The 19380-nt window shown below is 44.9% G+C and overlaps 1 protein-coding gene across 3 annotated transcripts in view; it reads left to right on the top strand.

The window, feature by feature from the left end:
• SLC24A4 (solute carrier family 24 member 4) overlaps positions 1-19380 on the top strand; it is a 170153-nt gene that overhangs the window by 136515 nt on the left and 14258 nt on the right. For all 3 annotated transcript variants that reach the window (XM_025467799.3, XM_025467800.3, XM_025467801.3), the window contains one exon: positions 17509-17675. In XM_025467799.3, the coding sequence (XP_025323584.1) occupies positions 17509-17675 (167 nt within the window). The remainder of the gene's footprint in view (positions 1-17508; positions 17676-19380) is intronic.

A 19380-nucleotide genomic window follows, 5' to 3' on the forward strand; every position in this document is an offset into this window, starting at 1 on the left:
GCCAAAAAGGCCATAGTGGCAAGTTCACTGGGAGAATCTGCCTTCTGGCAATGTTGGCTCAGAGGTTACAGGACACTGTCCATGTCTCAGCTCTGCTTTCCCTGGGTTGGCGTTGTCCTTGGGCAGCTCGTCCCACTGGGTTGTTCAGTGTGCACATGCCTCTGAGGGTTGCATTCAGCTGCAAGTAACAGGGAGTTTGAGTGATAGAACCTTTGCCTCAAGGAATTTTTGTCACCTAACAAGGAGTCCCAAAATTAGGGAGTCTTGCAGCTCTATTATATCACCAGTGTCCATTTCTGTCCTCAGTGGGTGGCACTTGTCTTCAGGGTGGCCAGTTGGTCCTACAGCTCCAGTGTACCCATGTCCCAGCCAGGAACAAAGAAGAGGGAGGACAAAGGGCAGGAGACACATGTCACCAAAGTTTGTCTCTTAAGAGTTTATTTGAGAGCAAGAGAGGGAGCATGAGTGGAGGGTGAGGGGAAGAGGGAGAAGCAGCTCCTCAGTGAGCAGGGAAGCCCGATGTGAGGTCTGATCCTGGGACCCAAGCATCACGATCTGAACCAAAGACAGCCACTTAACCAACTGAGCCATCCCCAAGGCACCCCTGAGTCTTGTCTCTTACCAGGAAAATATTCCCCTTCCTGGAAAGCCCACGTGTAGACTTGCACTTACATCTGTTAGAGTGGTAACCACCCCTGCCTGCAAGGAAGCCTAGGAATTAGGATTTTTGGCTGGAAAACGTTGTAAGCAAAATAGGGTTCCTCTAGTAAGAAAGGGACGAGGGGTCTTAGAGGCCGTAATTCCCAGCAAAATCCCCAGAGTTGACTCTCGTCATGCACCCAACCCCACACCTGCGTAAACTCCTCAGCGGCAAGGGTAGTTGTCTCGTCCCGTGGAGGCTCCCGGTGCCTGTCCTGGTGCCAAGCCCGGAGAATTCGCACAGGTATTTATGGGGCACGTGATGAGCCAAGCTTGCATCGCGTGCCTGCCCGTAGAGCTAGGACATGGAGTCAGCCCTGCAAAGCGCACAGGCCCATGTGGAATGAGGGTGGGCTCCCCGAAGGCACATTTGCTTGCTGTCACCAGGAAAGGACCAGATGCTGACAAAAGCAGCGCGTGTCCGGGACGACCCCGAAGCGTTCAGAGATCTCAAACTACTCACTCCTCCAGGAGCTCAGTCAACCAGTCCGATCGCCATACTTTCCACCCACCTCCTCTGTCTGCTTCTCCCAGTCCAGGAGGTGGTTTCCTCTGCCCCCATCACCCTGGGTCAAGTACCAGATAACTAGAGGTGGCCTCTCCACCCCAGAGCCTGCTGAAAGTATTCAAAAACCCGGAAGCCTTCCAACTGGGCCTTGTCTCCTCCCATGGGAATCACACCAATGGCTCTTGCCCGCCACCCCCACCCCCCAATGCCTCAGCAGGCCACACCTTGCCTCCTGTTCCTAGGGATCTGAGACCGAAAGAAGTTTTTCCATGACAATCGTGTTTGTCTGTGTGTCTTACCACAGCCCGATCAAAACCAGTGCTAGTTCCATTTTAAACTCACTACATGTTTGGGAGGATAACATTTTTCAGGCACAGCCTCAGGACCGGAGTGGGGGGAGAGGGGGAGAGGCATCAAAACCGAGCCTTCAGAACCTTGGCAGGGCTCAGGAATCTGGATGGTAACAGTCCCCTCATCCAGGGAGGTGGGTGCGCAGCAAGACGTGAGAACAGATGATGTAGTCTCACCCTCACACTTTACACATGGGAGGTCTGTGGCCCAGCCTGGTGGGCTTGTCAGGGGCAGGATGTTGTGTGGTGAGCACAGAATTAAAACTAGGAGCTTGAAGCGCCTGGGGGGCTCAGTTGGTTGACGGACTGCCTTCATCTCAGGTCATGATCCCTGGGTCCTGGGATGGAGTCCTGTGTCAGGGGCCCCCCGCTTGGCGGAGGGGTCTATTCCCACTCCCTCTGCCCTTCCCTGCTGCTTGTGCTCGATCTCAAATCAATACAATTTAAAAAAAAAATGAGATGCTTCTGGCTAGGATGGCAGGATGGAAAGCCCCTCCTCTACCAGTCAGCCATGCAAGCTGTCCTTGGTCCCCAGCCCAGCGTCCTGGGAAATAGACTGTGCGAATCTGGTCTGCCTGGAACCACCCCTGGGCCAGTCACAGGCAGGAGGGCTGGTGACTCCAAGACATCTTCACCTCCTTTCCCTGGCCAGGGGTGACTGGATTCTCGATTTCTGCTCAGGTAACACATCCTCGTGATGTGCTCTGTTCTCTCGGAGAAGTCCAGGAAATTTCTCATTTCGTTGGCAAGATACAGAACAGTCCCCTCCCAGGAATAGGCTTTCCAATGGCAATTCTCACATTTGCTGTGTGAGATTTTTTTTTTTTTTAGATCCGTTTTTGTTTCTGAGGGTCCTTTCCTGTTGTCACCCCTATGTCCTGGGTGGTCCTTGGCCTCCCGTTCATGTCACACGTGTGGGGGCTCTGCCAACAGCACCAGCCTATAAGGATCCAGCCAGTCCCTGCCTGTGAGCAGCTTGCACTCTGGCTTCACACCTCGTCCCAGTGATGGTGTGACCCTACCCGGCATCAAGAGCCATGCTCCAATAGCTCCCTACGTTGTCTGCGACTGGCTCACTCCTAACAGCCCTGTGGCGGCAGTGGGCTGCACACTGGCAAACACTGGCTTGGTCCCACACCACCAATTTGCTATTATCACTCCCGATCTCAGGTGAGGGAAAGAGGTTTGGGGTCTGCTTGCCCTATGACCCGTGGCTGCTGAGTTACCAGCGGGATTGGAACCCATGTCAGAGGCCAGAGCCCTGAGTGCTACCTGTCTTGTCCCTGGCCTTTCATCACTTCAGCATACACAGCCATCAGGGAGCCAGACAGTAAGTGATATGCTGAGTCACACAGGGCAGGCCATTAGCGAATAGGACCTCGTGTCCCCTCCTGCTGAGTGCGCCTCAGACCAGTGCAAAAGGCACCTGTGCTTACCAGCTGTGTCTGTACCCCATCCTGGGAGGAGTTCACCCCGTCCCAGGAAAGTGTGGGTTGGGGGATTCAGGCAGGGAGGCCATCAGTCAGCTTGGATCATTCCAGTAGTTCATAAATACTCTTAAAATTCGAAGCAGTTTCAGAAGAAAGAGATTACCATGGATGGAGTTAATGACGAGAAGATTCCCAGAGGAGTCAGAACAATGGGGAGGCTGCAGCCGAGTAGGGGAGTTGGGAGGGGGAGGCTGGAGCATAACATGAGCACTGTGTGCTTTCCACATTTAAAAAAAGTTTTTATTCATTTATTCATGAGAGAGACACAGAGAGAGAGAGAGAGGCAGAGACACAAGCGGAGAGAAGCAGGCTCCCTGTGGAGAGCCCTATGTGAGACTTGATCCCAGGACTCCAGGATCGCGCCCTGAGCCAAAGGCAAACACTCAATCCCTGACCCACCCAGGCACCCTGGTTTTCCACATTTTGACCATGATCCACAGCAATAAGTATTTTACTGATATCTATAAAGGGGAAATAGACGTCTCAGGATAGTATTTAACTCTTACTATTCACCAAAATGCTAATATTTACCTCTTTTAAAGAAAATACTAATCACCATCCACTGAATTGTACTCCCAATCCGTTCATGGATCGCATCCAGCAGTTGAAGGACACAGCAGTGTGACAGGTCTGATGGAGTGTTGTTTCATGGAAAACATTGGCAGGCCGAGAGGCCAGCCAGCTAGGCAGGGCCCCGTTGGGTAGATGTCCTAACCAGGTGTGAAAACAGGCAAAAACAATGCAATTTTGTGATGTGAAAATAAGAAAATGATCTTTCCGTGGTGGCGTTTGTGTGTCTCCAGACATGCCCCTAGGCATGTAACTGTTCAGGGTCATGATTCCCCATAGCAAATTCTTCCCATGTATATGGAGCTTTAGTCAACTCTGGGGAGGCGTGGCAGCCCTGATGGGTTGGGGTCTGGGCCGACAAGGGAAAAGCCCGGAATCTGGGACAAACCAATCAGGCAGGAAATTGTTCTGCCCCTTGTGCAAGGATTTCAGGCACAGAACAATATATGTAGAAAAAGATCTGGGAAGACAGATGTTTTCCTGATGACGTCTCTGGGATGAATCCACGAATGGATTTGCTGATGTTGAGCCGACCATATTCTGTGGGTTTATTATCGTAAGCAGGCTGGGGTTTTTTGTTGCTTTTGCTTTTTAGTAAATATGGTTTTAATGGTGTAGGAAGATTCAAGCATAGAAGTACAGAGCTAAAACAGCTACTGCCAGGCTACTTTGTGGTTTCTTTTTCTATTGAACTATAATTCATATATCATGGAATTCACCCTTATGAAGCACACGGTGGTTTTTAGTGTATTCACAAGGTTGTTCAACCATTACCACTATATAGTTCCGGAAAGTTTTATTTTTTAAAGATGTATTTATTTTTGGAGAGTTTGCACAAATGCACGTGAGCTGGAGGGGTGGGGGAGAGAGAATCCCGAGCCGACTCTGTGCTGAGCATGGAGCCCGATGTGGGCCTCCCTCTCATAACCCTGAGATCACGACCTGAGCTGAAATCAAGAGTCAGACACTTAACTAACCGTGCCACCCAGGTGCCCCAGTTCCAGAAAATTTTCATTTCTCAGCCCCCAGAACCCCACACCCATAAACAATCACTCCCATCCTCCCCTCCCCACAACCATTAATCTCTCTGCCTCTGTTGGATTCACCTCTTCTAGACATTTCATACACAGGGAATCATAAATGTGGCCTTTGGTGTCTGGCCTCGTTCATTTTGCAGGTTTCTGGGTTCATCCATGTTGTAACATGAGTCAGTACATCATTCCTTTTTATGGATAAACAACATTCCATTGTGTTTATGTGCTGCATTTTGTTCATTTGGTACTTGATGGACATTTGGATTGTTCCTACTTTCTGGCTGTTGTAAGTATTGCTGCTATCAGCATTTGCATCAGGTTTTTCTGTGGGCAGAGTGCGGAACTGCCCAGCTATTTCCCAAGAGGCTGTGTGCACCATTCTGCATTCTCACCAGCAGTGTATGAGGGGCCGCACTTTCCCACATCTTTGCCCATATTATTATCTGCCTTTTTTGGTATAGTCGTACTTGTAGGTACAAAGTAGTATTATTTGCCATTTCCTAATGACTAAAGACATTGAGCTTCTTCTCACATACTTATTGGCTACTTTTGTACTTTCTTTGGTGAACTGTTTATTCAAATCCTATGCCTGTTTTTCAGATGGGGATTTTACTTTTTATTATCAAGTGATAAGTTCTTTATATATTCTGCAAACTAGACCTTTATGTGATTTCCAAATACCTTCTTCTATTGTGTGGATTGTCTTTCACTTCCTTGAGAGTGTCCTTTGAAGCTCAAAAGTTGTAAATTTTGGTAAAATTCAGTGTATCCATTTTGTTTGTTTGTTTGTTTGTGTTTTTGTTGTCTTTTAAGAAACCATTGCCTGATCCGGTGTCATGAAGAGTTACGTCTTGTTTCCACTAAATGTTTTATAGTTTCACCTCATATTTAGATCTTCAGTCCTTTTTGAGTTAGTTTTTGTGTGTGATATGAGGGAGGGGCCTAATTCATCCTTTTGCATGTGGACAGTTGTCCCAGCACCATTTGTTTAAAAAGACTGTTCTTGGGACGCCTGGGTGGCTCAGCGGTTGAGCGCCTGCCTTTGGCCCAGGGCGTGATCCTGGAGGCCTGGGATAGAGTCCTGCATCGGGCTCCCGGCATGGAGTCTGCTTCTCCCTCTGCCTGTGTCTCTGCCTCTGTCTCTGTGTGTCTCTCATGAATAAATAAATAAAATCTTAAAAAAATAAAAAGACTGTTCTTTCCCCATTGGATAGTCTTGACACTTTTTTCAAATATCAATTCACCTTAAATTGATCCGTTTATTTCTGGACTCAAAATTCTGTTCTATTGATTTATAAACCCTTAGGCCAGTAGTAACACACTCTTGATTGCTTGTAGCTTTGTAGTAAATTTTCAAGTGAGGGCATGTAAGTCCTCCAACTTTGTTCTTCTTCTAAGATTGGTTTGGCTATTCTGGGTCCATATGAGTATTGGAAACAGCTTGCCAATTTCTATAAAAAGGTCAGCTAGGATTTAACAGAGATTGCTTTGAATCTATAAATCAGTTTGGGGGGAGCATTTCCATTTTAAATATTAAATCTTCTGATCCACATGCAGAGTATCTTTCCATTTATTTAAGGCTTTCTAAATTAACTTCAATGCTGTTTGGTAGTTTTCAGCATATAAATCTTGTACTTCTTTTGTTACATTTATTCCTAATTTTTTTTTTTTTTTTTTGGCTGCTATCGTAAATGGAACTGGTTTTCTCAACTTCATTTTTGGATTGTTCATTGTTAGCATGTAGAAATGCAACCTTATGTTGTATATTAGTCTTATATCTTGCAACTTTGCTAAATTATTTACTGTAACAGTTTTGTGTATGTGTGTGAACCTCCAAGATCATGCCATGTACAAGTAAGGCGAGTTTTACTTTCTCTTTCTAAGCTGAATGACTTCTTTTTCTTGCCTGGTATTCCTGGCTAACACCAGCAGTGCAGGGTAGAAATGATCAGAGCACACATCCTCATTAGGTTGAAAGCTTTCGGTCTTCCAATGTTAACTATGATGTTAGCTGTGGTGTTTTTGTACATGCCTTTTATCAGGATGAGGAAATTCTCTTCTCTTCCTAGTTTGCTAAATGTTTTATCCTGAAAAAGTGTTGAATTTTGTCAAATGCTTACTTTTTTTTCCCCTCCCTCAGTGAACATGATTCTGCAGGGTTTTGTTTTTTTTTTTTCCTTTATTCTATTGACATGTTGTATGCTGGATTGATTGAATTTCATATTTGAACCAAGCCTACATTCCTGGAATAAATCCCACTCGGTCATCCTTTTTATGTTTGCTGGATTCAGTGTCCCAGAATTTTGTTAAAGATTTTTGCATCTATATTCATAAGGAATGTTGTTCTGTGTTTCTTTTCTCTTGATATCTGGCTTTGCTACCAGGGTACTACTGGCTTCATGGAGTGAACTGGAAACTATTCCTTTCTCTTCTACCTTTTGGAAGAGTTTTGAAGGATTCAGGATAATTTTTTTTTTTTAATATCTGGTAGGAGTTACAATGAAGACATCTGGTCCTGGCCTGATTCTGTTTGTTTGCTTGTTTATTATGTCAAGCTCTGGTTATAAATCTTCTTGGACTTCCTGGACAGCTTCTTCTTTGGCCAGCTTTGGTGTTTCTATCTTTGTAGGATTTTGTCTGTTTCACCTCAGTTTTGTTGTTGTTGTTGTTGTTGTTGTTGTTATTGTTGTTGTTTTGGCACACTGTTTTTCATAATATTCCTTTAATACCTCATTTCTGTGAAGAACATCACCATCACCCTCTTTCATTCCTGATTATAGTAATTTGAGTCTTCTCTCTTTTTTTTCACAGTCAGTTTAGGTAACAGTTTGTCGATTTCATTGATTTTTTTTAATTTTTTTTTATTGGTGTTCAATTTACTAACATACAGAATAACCCCCAGTGCCCGTCACCCATTCACTCCCACCCCCCGCCCTCCTCCCCTTCTACCACCCCTAGTTCATTTCCCAGAGTTAGCAGTCTTTACGTTCTGTCTCCCTTTCTGATATTTCCCACACATTTCTTCCCCCTTCCCTTATATTCCCTTTCACTATTATTTATATTCCCCAAATGAATGAGAACATATAATGTTTGTCCTTCTCCGACTGGCTTACTTCACTCAGCATAATACCCTCCAGTTCCATCCACGTTGAAGCAAATGGTGGGTATTTGTCATTTCTAATAGCTGAGTAATATTCCATTGTATACATAAACCACATCTTCTTTATCCATTCATCTTTCGTTGGACACCGAGGCTCCTTCCACAGTTTGGCTATCGTGGCCATTGCTGCTATAAACATCGGGGTGCAGGTGTCCCGGAGTTTCATTGCATTTGTGTCTTTGGGGTAAATCCCCAACAGTGCAATTGCTGGGTCTAGGGCAGGTATATTTTTAACTGTTTGAGGAACCTCCACACAGTTTTCCAGAGTGGCTGCACCAGTTCACATTCCCATCAACAGTGTATGAGGGTTCCCTTTTCTCCGCATCCTCTCCAACATTTGTGGTTTCCTGCCTTGTTAATTTGCCCCATTCTCACTGGTGTGAGGTGGTATCTCATTGTGGTTTTGATTTGTATTTCCCTGATGGCAAGTGATGCAGAGCATTTTCTCATGTGCATGTTGGCGATGTCTATGTCTTCCTCTGCTAGATTTCTGTTCATGTCTTTTGCCCATTTCATGATTGGATTGTTTGTTTCTTTGGTGTTGAGTTTAATAAGTTCTTTATAGATCTTGGAAACTAGCCCTTTATCTGATACGTCATTTGCAAATATCTTCTCCCATTCTGTAGGTTGTCTTTGAGTTTTGTTGACTGTATCCTTTGCTGTGCAAAAGCTTCTTATCTTGATGAAGTCCCAATAGTTCATTTTTGCTTTTGTTTCTTTTGCCTTCGTGGATGTATCTTGCAAGAAGTTACTATGGCCGAGTTCAAAAAGGGTGTTGCCTGTGTTCTTCTCTAGGATTTTGATGGAATCTTGTCTCACATTTAGATCTTTCATCCATTTTGAGTTTATCTTTGTGTATGGTGAAAGAGAGTGGTCTAGTTTCATTCTTCTGCATGTGGATGTCCAATTTTCCCAGCACCATTTATTGAAGAGACTGTCTTTCTTCCAATGGGTAGTCTTTCCTCCTTTATCGAATATTAGTTGCCCATAAAGTTCAGGGTCCACTTCTGGATTCTCTATTCTGTTCCACTGATCTATGTGTCTGTTTTTGTGCCAGTACCACACTGTCTTGATGACCACAGCTTTGTAGTACAACCTGAAATCTGGCATTGTGATGCCCCCAGATATGGTTTTCTTTTTTAAAATTCCCCTGGCTATTCGGGGTCTTTTCTGATTCCACACAAATCTTCAAATAATTTGTTCTAACTCTCTGAAGAAAGTCCATGGTATTTTGATAGGGATTGCATTAAACGTGTATATTGCCCTGGGTAACATTGACATTTTCACGATATTAATTCTGCCAATCCATGAGCATGGAATATTTTTCCATCTCTTTGTGTCTTCCTCAATTTCTTTCAGAAGTGTTCTATAGTTTTGAGGGTATAGATCCTTTACATCTTTGGTTAGGTTTATTCCTAGGTATCTTATGCTTTTGGGTGAAATTGTAAATGGGATTGACTCCTTAATTTCTCTTTCTTCAGTCTCATTGTTAGTGTATAGAAATGCCACTGACTTCTGGGCATTGATTTTGTATCCTGCCACGCTACCAAATTGCTGTATGAGTTCTAGCAATCTTGGGGTGGAGACTTTTGGGTTTTCTATGTAGAGTATCATGTCATCGGCGAAGAGGGAGAGTTTGACTTCTTCTTTGCCAATTGGAATGCCTTTAATGTCTTTTTGTTGTCTGATTGCTGAGGCTAGGACTTCCAGTACTATGTTGAACAGCAGTGGTGAGAGTGGACATCCCTGTCTTGTTCCTGATCTTAGGGGAAAGGCTCCCAGTGCTTCCCCATTGAGAATGATATTTGCTGTGGGCTTTTCATAGATGGCTTTTAAGATGTCGAGGAATGTTCCCTCTATCCCTACACTCTGAAGAGTTTTGATCAGGAATGGATGCTGTATTTTGTCAAATGCTTTCTCTGCATCCAATGAGAGGATCATATGGTTCTTGGTTTTTCTCTTGCTGATATGATGAATCACATTGATTGTTTTACGGGTGTTGAACCAGCCTTGTGTCCCAGGGATAAATCCTACTTGGTCATGGTGAATAATTTTTTTAATGTACTGTTGGATCCTATTGGCCAGTATCTTGTTGAGAATTTTTGCATCCATGTTCATCAGGGATATTGGTCTGTAATTCTCCTTTTTGGTGGGGTCTTTGGTTTTGGAATTAAGGTGATGCTGGCCTCATAGAACGAATTTGGAAGTACTCCATCTCTTTCTATCTTTCCAAACAGCTTTAGGAGAATAGGTATGGTTTCTTCTTTAAACGTTTGATAAAATTCCCCTGGGAAGCCATCTGGCCCTGGACTCTTGTGTCTTGGGAGGTTTTTGATGACTGCTTCAATTTCCTCCCTGGTTATTGGCCTGTTCAGGTTTTCTATTTCTTCCTGTTCCAGTTTTGGTAGTTTGTGGCTTTCCAGGAATGCGTCCATTTCTTCTAGATTGCCTAATTTATTGGCGTATAGCTGTTCATAATATGTTTTTAAAATCGTTTGTATTTCCTTGGTGTTGGTAGTGATCTCTCCTTTCTCATTCATGATTTTATTAATTTGAGTCTTCTCTCTCTTCTTTTTAATAAGGCTGGCTAATGGTTTATCTATCTTATTAATTCTTTCAAAGAACCAACTCCTGGTTCTGTTGATCTGTTCCACAGTTCTTCTGGTCTCGATTTCGTTGAGTTCTGCTCGAATCTTTATTAACTCCCTTCTTCTCTTGGGTGTAGGATCTATTTGCTGTTTTTTCTCTAGCTCCTTTATGTGTAAGGTTAGCTTTTGTATTTGAGTTCTTTCCAGTTTTTGAATGGATGCTTGTATTGCGATGTATTTCCCCCTTAGGACTGCTTTTGCTGCATCCCAAAGATTTTGAACGGTTGTATCTTCATTCTCATTAGTTTCCATGAATCTTTTTAATTCTTCCTTAATTTCCTGGTTGACCCTTTTATCTTTTAGCAGGATGGTCCTTAACCTCCACGTGTTTGAAGTCCTTCCAAACTTCTTGTTGTGATTTAGTTCTAATTTCAAGGCATTATGGTCTGAGAATATGCAGGGGACAATCCCAATCTTTTGGTATAGGTTCAGACCCGATTTGTGACCCAATATGTGGTCTATTCTGGAGAAGGTTCCATGTGCGCTTGAGAAGAATGTGTATTCAGTTGAGTTTGGATGTAAAGTTCTGTAGATATCTGTGAAATCCATCTGGTCCAGTGTATCATTTAAAGCTCTCGTTTCTTTGGAGATGTTGTGCTTAGAAGACCTATCGAGTATAGAAAGAGCTAGATTGAAGTCACCAAGTATAAGTGTATTATTATCTAAGTATTTCTTCACTTTGGTTAATAATTGATTGATGTATTTGGCAGCTCCCACATTCGGGGCATATATATTGAGGATTGTTAAGTCCTCTTGTTGAATAGATCCTTTAAGTATGATATAGTGTCCCTCTTCATCTCTCACTACAGTCTTTGGGGTAAATTTTAGTTTATCTGATATAAGGATGGCTACCCCTGCTTTCTTTTGAGGACCATTCGAATGGTAAATGGTTCTCCAACCTTTTATTTTCAGGCTGTAGGTGTCCTTCTGTCTAAAATGAGTCTCTTGTAGACAGCAAATAGATGGGTCCTGCTTTTTTATCCAGTCTGAAACCCTGCGCCTTTTGATGGGGTCATTAAGCCCGTTCACATTCAGAGTTACTATTGACAGATATGAGTTTAGTGTCATCATGATATCTATTCAGTCTTTGTTTTTGTGGACTGTTCCACTGAACTTCTTCTTAAAGGGGAATTTTAAGAGTCCCCCTTAAAATTTCTTGCAGAGCTGGTTTGGAGGTCACATATTCTTTTAGTTGCTGCCTGTCTTGGAAGCTCTTTATCTCTCCTTCCATTTTGAATGAGAGCCTTGCTGGATAAAGTATTCTTGGTTGCATGTTCTTCTCATTTAGGACCCTGAATATATCCTGCCAGCCCTTTCTGGCCTGCCAGGTCTCTGTGGAGAGGTCTGCTGTTACCCTAATACTCCTCCCCATAAAAGTCAGGGATTTCTTGTCTCTTGCTGCTTTAAGGATCTTCTCTTTATCTTTGGAATTTGCAAGCTTCACTATTAAATGTCGAGGTGTTGAACGGTTTTTATTGATTTTAGGGGGGGATCTCTCTATTTCCTGGATCTGAATGCCTGTTTCCCTTCCCAGATTAGGAAAGTTTTCAGCTAGAATTTGTTCAAATACATATTCTGGCCCTCTGTCCCTTTCGGCGCCCTCTGGATCCCCAATTAAACGTAGGTTTTTCTTTCTCAGGCTGTCGTTTATTTCCCTTAATCTATCTTCATGGTCTTTTAATTGTCTGTCTCTTTTTTCCTCAGTTTCCCTCTTTGCTATCAACTTGTCTTCTATGTCACTCACTCGTTCTTCCACCTCGTTAACCCTCGTCGTTAGGACTTCTAGTTTGGATTGCATCTCATTCAATTGATTTTTAATTTCTGCCTGATTGGATCTAAATTCTGCAGTCATGAAGTCTCTTGAGTCCTTTATGGTTTTTCTAGAGCCACCAGTAGCTGTATAATAGTGCTTCTGAATTGGCTTTCTGACATTGAATTGTAATCCAGATTTTGTAACTCTGTGGGAGAGAGGACTGTTTCTGATTCTTTCTTTTGAGGTGAGGTTTTCCTTCTAGTCATTTTGCTCAGTGCAGAGTGGCCAAAAGCAAGTTGTATTGGGAAAAAGAGAAAAAGAGAGGAGAGAAAGAAGGAAAGAAAAGAGAAAGAAAAAAAAAGGGAAGAAAAAAAAGAAGAAAAAGAGAAAAAGAAAGGAGAAAAAAAAGGGGGTAGGGGAAGGAAACAAATCAAAAAGCAAAACAAAACAAAACAAAACAAAACAAAACAAAACAAAAAAAAGAACCACGGGGAGTATCTTCTGATTCTGTGTTCTTTAAGTCCCTTGGCTTCTCCTGGAAGTTGTCCGTCTAGCTGGTCTTCTGGGGGAGGGGCCTGTTGTGCTGATTTTCAGGTGTTAGCACTTGGGGGAGCTGCTGTGCCCCTGCCTGGTGCAGGGCTCAGTGGGGGCTGTTTACCCCGTGAGGCCGCAGGAGGAACAGCCCCAGTGGCGGGGCAGCTCTGGAAACCTGGATTCAGCTCCGGCAGGAACTCCGTCTGCAGGGCCTGGAGGCTCCGGGGCGGGGCCGCTGCTCTGCTCAGCTGGGGCAGGAGCGTCCTCGCTGTCCTGGGCCCTCCCGGCCTCTGCCTGTCCCGGGGGAGGCGGGATCCTGGGCTGTGTCCCGGCGCCCTGTGCTCCGGGGCCTGCGCTGTTGGATTCGCGCTCCCGCCCCGCAGCCCCCTCCGCGGAGCCGCCGCCCGAGCCCCTCCGAGCTGCTCCTGGAACCGCGCAGCCCCCTCCGCACGGAGCCTCTTCCTCTGCCCGAGCCCCTCCGAGCTGCTCCGGGCCCCGCCGGGTCCCGCCGCCCGCGCTGCAGCCCTTAGGGAGCTCGGCGCACTCTCCTGGGCGCGCAGTTGCTCTGTTACTGTCCCCGGGAGCCCGAGGGCATCCCCGCCCTCCTGGGTCCTGCTCCAAGTCCCCGCGAGCCCCTTTCCGCCCGGGAAGGTCGGTGCAGCTCCTGCGTCTCCGGGTCGGGGCTCTCCTGTCCTGGGGACACTCGCCCCGGCCTCAGCCCGGCTCCTCGCGGGGCCCCTCCCCCTTGGAGGCCTTTTGTTTCTTTATTTCTTTTTCCCCGTCCTCCTACCCTGATAGAAGCGCGAACTCTTCTCACTGTAGCATTCCAGGTGTTCTCTCTTTAATTCTCAGGCCGAATTCATAGATTTTCAGGATGATTGGAAGGTTTTCTAGGTAATTTGGTGGGGACAGGTGATTTGGAGACCCTACTCCTCCGCCATCTTGCTCCTCCCTGATTTTTTTTTTAAGATTTTATTTATTGAGAGAGAAAGAGAATGAGCAGAAGGGCAGGGGCAGAGAGAGAAGGAGAAACAGACTGCCCACAGAGCAGGAACCCGACCACAGGGCTCCATCCCAGGACCCTGGGATAACGACCTGAACCAAAGGCAGACTCTTTTTTTTTTTTAATATATTTTTTAAAGATTTTATTTATTTAGTCATGAGAAACAGAGAGAAGAGAGAGAGACACAGGCAGAGGGAGAAGCAGGCTCCATGCAGGGAGCCTGACGTGGGACTCGATCCCCGGTCTCCAGGATCACGCCCTGGGCTGAAGGAGGCGCTAAACCGCTGAGCCACCCGGGCTGCCCCAAAGGCAGACTCTTAACTGGCTGAGCCACCCAGACACCCCATTGATCTTTCTAAAGAACCAACTTTTAGTTTCATTGATTCTCTTTTTTAAAAATTTTCTATTTTATTCCACTTTAATCTTGGTTATTTCTTTCTTCTGCTTTCTTTAGGCTCAACTTGCTCTTTTTGTTTGTTTCTTAAGGAGGAAGGTTAGGTCATTGATTTAAGATCTTTCCTCTTTTTTTAATATGGTCATTTATAGCTATAAATTTCTAAGCACTGTTTAGTGTTTTTCCTGTATCCCATAAGTTTTGATATGTTGTATTTTCATTTTCATTCATTTCAAAGGATTTTCTAATTTCACTAATGATTTCTTTTTTGCCCTGTTGGCTATTTAGGAGCATGTTGTTTAATTTCCACATATTTGTGAACTTCCAGTTTTCCTTCTGTTACTAAGTTGCAAGTTCTTTCTGTTGCAGAGTGGTTGTAGGACATGCTTCACATGATTTAAATCCTTCTAAATGGGGGATCCCTGAGTGGCTCAGTGGTTTAATGCCTGCTTTCAGCCCAAAGCAAGATCTTGGAGTCTCAGGATCGAGTCCCATGTCAGGCTCCCTACATGGAGCCTGTATCTCCCTCTCTCTATGTCTCTGCCTCTCTCTGTGTGTCTCTCATGAATAAATAAATAAAATCTTTTTAAAAAAACCTTCTAAATGTATCGATGCTTGTTTTATGACCTACTATGTTGTTTGTCGGGAAGAATGCTTTATGTGAACTTGAGAAGAATATGTATCCTTCTTGAATGTATATGTTAATGTTTTTCATCAGGTTTGGGAACTCTTTGAATATGAGTTCTACGAAATACTCTTCCTGCCTTTTTCCCCTTTTTCTTTCTGCTTCTGAGATGAGATCATCTCAGCTGGCCTCTCTTCAAGGTCATTGATTTCTTCTTCCTGCTCAAATCTGCTTTTGAGCCTCAAGAGTGAATTTCTCATTTTAGATATTTTACTTTTCAACTCCAGAATTTCTCTTGGTTCTTTTTTAATGGTTTTTACTTTTTTATTGATACTCCCTGATGAGAAACCATCCTCTTACTTCTCTTTAATTTTTTAGACATTTTGAAAACTCCTTTGTGAATATTGTAAAACAGCTGATTTAAAGTCTTTGTCCAGAGGCCTCTGGCTGGCTCAGTCAGAAGAGCATGCTACTCTTGATCTCAAGATTATGAATTTGAGCCCCATGTTGGGTGTAGAGATTATTAAAATGAATAAACAAACAAACAAACTCTAAAAGAATAATAAAAAATAAAGTTGTTTTTACATCTAGTAAGTCCAATGTTTGGAATTCCTCAGAGATAGTTTCTATAGACTGATTTTTTTCCCCCTCTGTATGGGCCATACTTTGTTTCTTTGTGTGTCTTATAATTTATTATTGGAAACTGGGCATTTAAAATAATCTGACAATGCTAGAAATCAAGTCTTTGTCCCTTCCCAGGGTTGCTTCTTGCTGCTATTTATTGTTTTTGTTTAGTGAGTTTTCTCAGATGATTCTGTAAAACCTGTATCTTCATTGTGTGTGGCTGCTGAAATATTTGCTAGGTTCTTTTAAGGCCATCTAATAATTGCACAGAGATTTCCTTAGATGCCTGGATCAAATTAAGTTTTCCAGTTTTTGCCAGTAAGTTCTGCATGTGTTTGGGGGCATGTCTTTAACACTGAGGCAGACAGTTTACAAATGTACTTTAGTCTTTATTTGGGTGTTCAGTCCCCCAACATTAGGCAGAGATGAAAGCTTAGGGCATTCTCAAATCTTTACTGAGCATGCAAATATCGGTGGGCACAGCCCTATGCATACTTATGGTCTTTTAGATTCCCAAATATGTGAGAGCTTCTCAAAACCCTCTATAAATAACCCATTTCCCCAATTTTTCCTTTTAAACTGGTCAGTTTATTGTTTGTCTCAACTGTTATCCACCACCTTGGACAGTGTGATGCTCAACAGTTGCCTCTGATTGTTTTCAACAAATGCCCCTAAGGAAAAGGCTATTTACACTGGTTGAGCTCTGATTTGTGAAAAATAAAGACAGCCTTGAAAGTGGACTCGTCCAGGAAATCTCTGAGAATGGACTTGGAAGGAGCTCCAGTCCTGCCCCCGATGGACACCAGGATGTTGGTTTTCAAGGCTACTCCAGAGCTGGTCTAAAGGAATAGGAAATAGAGCAAGTTAAAACTCCACAAAGCTCACTCTTCTCACTGAGATCAAGCCAATATTTTTAAAGTTTTTTTTAAGAATTTATTTATTCATGAGAGACACAGAGAGAGAGAGAGAGAATGAGAGAGAGAGAGAGAGAGAGGCAGAGACATAGGCAGAAGTAGAAGCAGGCTCCATGCAGGGAGCCCGATGTGGGACTTGATCCTGGGACTCCAGGATCATACCCGGGGCTGAAGGTGGCGCTAAACTGCAGAGCCACCCAGGCTGCCCTCAAGCCAATATTCTTAAGTAAACTCAGCCAGTTTTACTACACACCTTTGGTTAATTTCCAGAGTTCTGAAAAAGGCTGATTCTGACCATTTTTTGCCAGTGTTCTCATTGCTTTTGTGGAGGAGAGAATCCTCAGAAGTCTGTCTTCCACTACTTGGTTGACATGTCAAAAGCTAATTTTGAGTCTGAGTGTATACACTGTACTCAGTGGCTAGTTAAGGACACTACACTTGCACTCGGTGGCTTAGTGAAGCCACTTTTCCTTGGTTAATTTATTTGTGGATTCTGTTGGTAGGGGCCAGTGAGGTAACACCTGCCAGCCAGGGACACCTGCATTTTAGTCTTATATCTGCAACAAGCTGAGTATATGACCTGGGAACAAAAGAGCTGAGATTTCCAGAGTACCAACTATGTGCTGCAGTGTGTGCCGAGCTTTTTATGTACATGTATCCTGTCATTCTTGCAACAACCAAGAGAGAGAAAATGTTTGTGTTTAACAGATGAAGAAATCACTAAAATGCAAAGTGCTTATAGCACTGTGCCTGCTCGCACAGCAAATATTCCATACAGTGATTATGGCATTGCTGTTAGACAACAGTTACTGTCAGAGGAGGAAGTGGAGTTGATGGGATTGCTCAAGATCATTTGAACACCAACCCAGGTCTGTCTGATTACAGAGCCCACCCATGTTTCACATCCTCACCCCAGCTCTCCTGGGCAAATCCATTCCTGCTCTGGGTGTTGCTTTCCTTATTCTGACAAATGAAGGATCTGGACTGATTAAAGTTATTCAGTCAGCAGACCCTGGATTGTCTTGTTTAAATCATTTCCAGGGTGACATTATGGAGGTGTGTGATTCCAAGTTCAAGTGCTCAGAGCCACATTAGTAGCATTGTCTTGTTTGGCTTGAAAAAATGAACAGGTAGACTGGCCAGTGTATAACCCAGTATGTGTTTCTCTTCTTCCCCTCGGGCTCCACCCCATCCCACTGCAGAGGCAAGAGGGGACAAAGCCAAGTGGGTGTTCACCTGGCCACTCATCTTCCTCCTGTGCATCACCATCCCCAACTGCAGCAAGCCCCGCTGGGAGAAGTACTTCATGGTCACGTTCATCACGGCCACACTGTGGATCGCTGTCTTCTCCTACCTAATGGTGTGGCTGGTGAGTGGTGGAAGCAGGGTGGTCTGTGCAGCCAGCCCCCACCCAGCACGCGCTGGAGGTGGGAGAGCTGGATTCAAGAGCGACCTCAGACACTGCTGTGCCACCTGTAGCAAGTCGCCTACCTTCACAGATGTTGGCTTATTTCTCAGGGAAAGGGGTTTCAGCAGAGGTGTGTGGGGCTGTGTAGGCACAGGGGATATGCGGGTAGACACAGCATGGCACTTGCCTTCCGGGCAAGAGTGGGGCAGGAGACGAGGTTCTGAGACATGCAGCTCAGGTGTGATGGGAAGAGGACCATGGCAGGGTGATGGGGATGCTTTGTGAAGGTCTCTACGGGGCTAGTCGCTCATTCCCCTTCCTTTCCAGGGTCCTTGGGGAATGCAGGGGGAGACTGGAGTCAATGGGAGAGGAACACAGGCAGCCCTCATGTAACCCCTGCCAGTAAAGTCTTCTAGCCCTCATAACACCCATTCTACAGATTCCTCAAACTGAGGCATCCATTCAGATTGAGCAATTGGCCCAATTGCACAGTCATCAGCTATTATACCATTAGTTACATAATCAGTAGGTTCTAGAGCTGGGCTCCTGAGTCCATGATCTCAACCACTCTCCTGAACTGCCCTTCAGTTTCTTACTGGAGTTTTCAGACACCATTTGGACCAAAGTTTTACAGATGGAGAGGCACTGGCTTGGCTCTGTGGAAGCTCCTCTGGCCACGTGTGACAGCCCCCGTACAGAGCCTGAGCTGGCTGGAGAGGTGCCAAGCAGGACCCCGAGGCCTCACTCCATGTCCCACCCTGTGGGCCCCTCCCTCGCCCTCCCACGTGGGGCGCCCAGGGACGGGGAGAAACCGTGACAGGCACCTGTGCTTCTGTCATAAGGCTTGCCCGTCAGCAGCCTCCAGCTTCATTGTGAGCGAGTGGACGTCTCAGTCCTCCTGACGCCTGGTGCCAGCTGCAGCGGGCAGTGAGTCTTCGTGTGAGAAGCATGGGCCCACCTGTCCCTTAGCCCCAGGGGAGCAGTTTGGTGGGAGAGAGTGATGTGGGGTCATGTGGGGATGCACTTGGAGCCTAGATCTCCCACTTACAGTCTGAGACCTTGGCAGCTTCCATGAGCCATGTCACCACCTCCCCACGAAAGGGGGATGATCACCCCATCTCAGAAGGTCAATGGGAGGACGGAAGTCTCTGTCCAGGCACCGTGGTCTGGGCTGGCAGCACGAGGACAGCCCCCTAACTGGAGAGAACAACTATTTCCCCTGTGACATGTAGCCAGTGCTACTTCCATGCTTTGTTCAGATCAGGGTTAAAATCCTCCTAGATGCCTGGGGGTGTATGTGCGTGAGCATCAGGATGCAGGAGGAGGTGAAAATAGCTACTATCCAAACCCCCAAGAAAAGGAGGACAATCAAGGATCATGGAAACAATGCCTTATGTGAATCATTCTTATAAATTCACATTTTTCTGAGTAATGTTAACCCCAGCCTGTCTCTATATGTGATAAAACGATCCAGTGATTTCTCTTACTAAAGTGCTTTCCCACATAAGATGAGTGCTGGGTGTTATACTCTATGTTGGCAAATTGAATTCAATAAAATGAAAAAGTGCATTCCCCAAAACACTGCAAGGGGGGAAAAAGTATTATTTCATGACGTTTGAGGAGGGATGAGGATTAGGGAAGATCAAATTAATGAAGTGGTGAGACT

This window comes from Canis lupus, chromosome 8 (genome assembly GCF_003254725.2).
Source record: "Canis lupus dingo isolate Sandy chromosome 8, ASM325472v2, whole genome shotgun sequence".
NCBI classification, from domain to species: Eukaryota; Metazoa; Chordata; class Mammalia; order Carnivora; family Canidae; genus Canis; species Canis lupus.